Here is a 3,174-nt window from a genome sequence, read left to right as displayed (position 1 = left end):
AGTACGTAGTATCGTGATTCACACTGTGTATCAGCATACTACTAGCGCATTGTGCCACAGAGATCAAGGACGACAACGACGCCTTAGTCGCCAAGGAAAAGGCGTCGGATACAGAGAAGGAGTCGGAGGATGACGAAGGAGAGCTGGTCACATCGGCGAGCAAGGGCAAGAAGAAAGCGAACGGTGAGTAAACGCACAACTAGTGAGTGGCGAGCTCATTGTGCGTTAGATCCATCGCCGCCTAGGCCCAAGCCTCGCCCACGCAAGAGGAAGGCGACTGAGACCCCCGAGAAGGAGGCGAGCGATGACGAGGCGAGCGTGGAGCAGCCCGAGAAGAAGAAGGCGAAGACCCAGCTGGCAAGTAAGCCAGCTGGTCAGGACGCATCGGCAGCCGACGCCGCGTCGACGAGCGCAAGAGGAGGTCAGACGTCTGGTGAGCGTCATGTTCTTCGGAGCATACGGTCCTGTTTTGACGCATACCTCGCAGAGGTGTCGCCTGGACGCAAGCGTGTTGTCATACCGGAGGTGGTCATCCAGTCCTCGCCCCCGGTGTCGCGCTCGAAGGCGCCCAGGCAGGAGGAGGACCTGGCTGCATCCCTTGGTAAGTCGCTCAAAGAGTCGCGTATTTTACTAATTCCTCAGGTACAAAATCAGCCAAGCAGACGCAGGGCGTTGCGAAGCCTCCGGAGAAGAAGACTTTCCTGCGTCTGGAGGACAGTGACGAGGAGAATGAGGACGATGACGAGGACGAGGACGAGGACGAGGACGAGGACGAGGAAGGTTCTGGACAGGGCGGTGAGCCACTGGTGTGTCTTACAACTCACGCTGATGACTGATATCTGTGACAGCAGGTTCGCCATCCAGAGCAGGAAAGGGTGCAGCAAGGCGTACTCGTCGCGTCAAGATGGAGTCGATGTCCCCCATCCACGTCCCGGACGACTCTGACGACGATGGCAGCGAGTACAAGGTGTCGAGTCACGACCGAGAGGAGGACGTTGACGAGCTTGATGGCGACGTGGACATGGATGACGAGGTGAGACTGTGGCTTGGAAGGCGGCGTTTGACTGACGTTTGGCCTAGATCGTCGTCAAGGTCAAGGACAAGCCTCAGCAGAAGAAGAAAGAGAAAGCCCAGAGCAAGGGCAAGCGCAAGGTCGGCCGGCCTAAGAAGGTCATCGACGTCGACAACAACGTGCTCGAGACGATGACGCAGGAGCCGTTGAAGAGCTTCCTGCACCACGCCCAGCAGGAGTTCCGCGTGTACCTCAGCTTGGAGAACGCGTGGCCTCGAGTCATGAAGGACGGTCGTATGGAGAAGACCGAGAAGCCCGTGGAGATCATGAAGATGCTCATGGAGAAGCACGAGAGGTACAAGACCGAAAAGTTCTTGACCGCGTACAACAGGGCGTGGGCGGATACTACAGTGACTCGCGGGAGGATGATCCACTATGTGAGTCGTCACTTCATGATGTCTCAGCGGTGACATGAGCATCGAGCAAATTGTCAGGTGGCGAAGGTGTCATCTCAACTTCGTCAGGAAGTCAAGCAGAAGGCAAAGCGCGTCGTCGAGAAGAACTTCCTCGCGTTCAAGGTGCCGCAACACGGCTCTGACGGCAAGAAGCTCAGCAGTGCTGCGTACAACGAGAAGACGGCGAGTCACCTCGAGGCTCTCGTGAAGTTCTTGAAGCAGGACTTCGCGTTCCATCACGGCAACTTGGAGATGCCAGATCCGATGGTGGATCCCTCGGTGCGTGTGCGTGCCAATGTCTAGGTACGGCTTACTGATATGTATTAGCTGTGGGTGGCCAACCTGGACGCTCCCTTCCACAACGAGGCTGTGGCTGAAGTCGCAGCTCGTCAGTGGTGGTCTGGAGCTCATCGGGAGGCCATGCGGCCTGAGAACCACGCGCGGTTCGACATCAACAAGCAGCCCCTGTCGAGCAACATGATAGCTCTGGTCTGCTCTGCGGTGAGTACGATACCCTAGGTACTGAAGCCTCTATTCAAGTCATTGTGCATTAGATCATCGTTGCGCTGGACGAGGCCGTCAAGGTGAACGTCACCGTCAGCTTCGACGAGAAGACGTACGCCACCGAGTAAGGAACATTATTTGTTTATAGCGCCGGCCTAACTGTGCTTTGTAGGCACGATCGTCTGAAGGTCAGCATCGACAACCTGCGGCGCTGTGCGGACCCGAGTGACCCGTCGAAGTACGACGAGGGCTGTGCTCGGTTCTGCAAGTCAATGGATGAGACGTTGGCGAACACCATACGGTAAGCACATAGCCTGTTGCTGACGCTGTGCTGACACAACATGGTGCCTATCAGGAGGCTTGCAGGGATCTCGAGCACGAGCGTAGACGACGACGACGAGGCAGCTGAGCCTACGGTCACCCGTGGCATTCCTACGGCCGCGATCTCGCGCATCTCCAAGCTGTGGGCGCCGAAGAACACTGGCACGAAGGCTAGTGACGTGCCTGCGGCGGCCTCGGCAAGCGGCTCAGGCCAGCCTGACGAGCGTGAAGAGGATGCAGAGGCCCCGTCGACCGCGTAGAGGAGTGTGCAGGTGCGTGAACTGACGGTCTGACATGGAGCATAATTCCTGAAACTGAATAGGTCTTGCCATGGTGGTGTCTACGTCCTGTCTACGTCCGTCAGGTGGTGGAACTGAAACGCAGTACGTCTCGCTGCGCTCCGTTTCGTGTACGATCATCTTCGTCGAGGTTCTCTACATCATGTACGTCGTATTCGGACTGTCATTCTGTGCCCATGCCTGCGCTGTCCTCTCCGCCTCTCTGTAGCTTTTACTGGGCTCAAACACCAGCTGCATTACTAACATCGCTCTCATATCCACGAGCTGGTGGTATACCCTGTATAGCTACGTGTTGTGATCATGTATTACTGTATGCACCGTCAATACCGCAATGAACTGTTCGCTCGCATTGCCTACTGAAGTGCATCATCATCCATTTATAACCATGCTATGGGCGCAATATGCACATCTTGAGAGCTCTTGATTAGCAGTCCCAACCTCTTAATGAGTAGGAATTGGACGTTGGTTTTATCACTCGCAAACCAGTTTATTATTGCTTTTTGAGTGGGAAACCCAATGCTGGGCTGCCCTGACAAATGGCGGTTGGAAACGCACTTCAAGGAATAAATGAAAATAAAAAGCT

General features: G+C 55.7%; 1 protein-coding gene across 1 annotated transcript; it reads left to right on the top strand.

The window, feature by feature from the left end:
* Positions 1-45: 45 nt before the first annotated feature.
* On the top strand, positions 46-2,552 carry B0H18DRAFT_1197606 (uncharacterized protein; the record flags this gene model as incomplete). Its single annotated transcript, XM_048036089.1, has 11 exons — positions 46-183; positions 230-433; positions 488-601; positions 643-795; positions 849-1,033; positions 1,081-1,449; positions 1,507-1,746; positions 1,795-1,968; positions 2,022-2,095; positions 2,144-2,272; positions 2,327-2,552. Coding segments are annotated over 11 exons (2,006 nt in total), but the record flags the coding sequence as incomplete, so codon positions are not given.
* Between the last annotated feature and the right edge of the window lie 622 nt (positions 2,553-3,174).

The sequence above is a fragment of the Fomitopsis serialis genome, assembly GCF_022376445.1.
Source record: "Fomitopsis serialis strain Sig1Antser10 chromosome Unknown B0H18scaffold_815, whole genome shotgun sequence".
NCBI lineage: Eukaryota > Fungi > Basidiomycota > Agaricomycetes > Polyporales > Fomitopsidaceae > Fomitopsis > Fomitopsis serialis.
The sequence above is the reverse complement of the archived record's forward strand: the minus strand, read 5'-3'. Positions and strand labels throughout refer to the sequence as shown.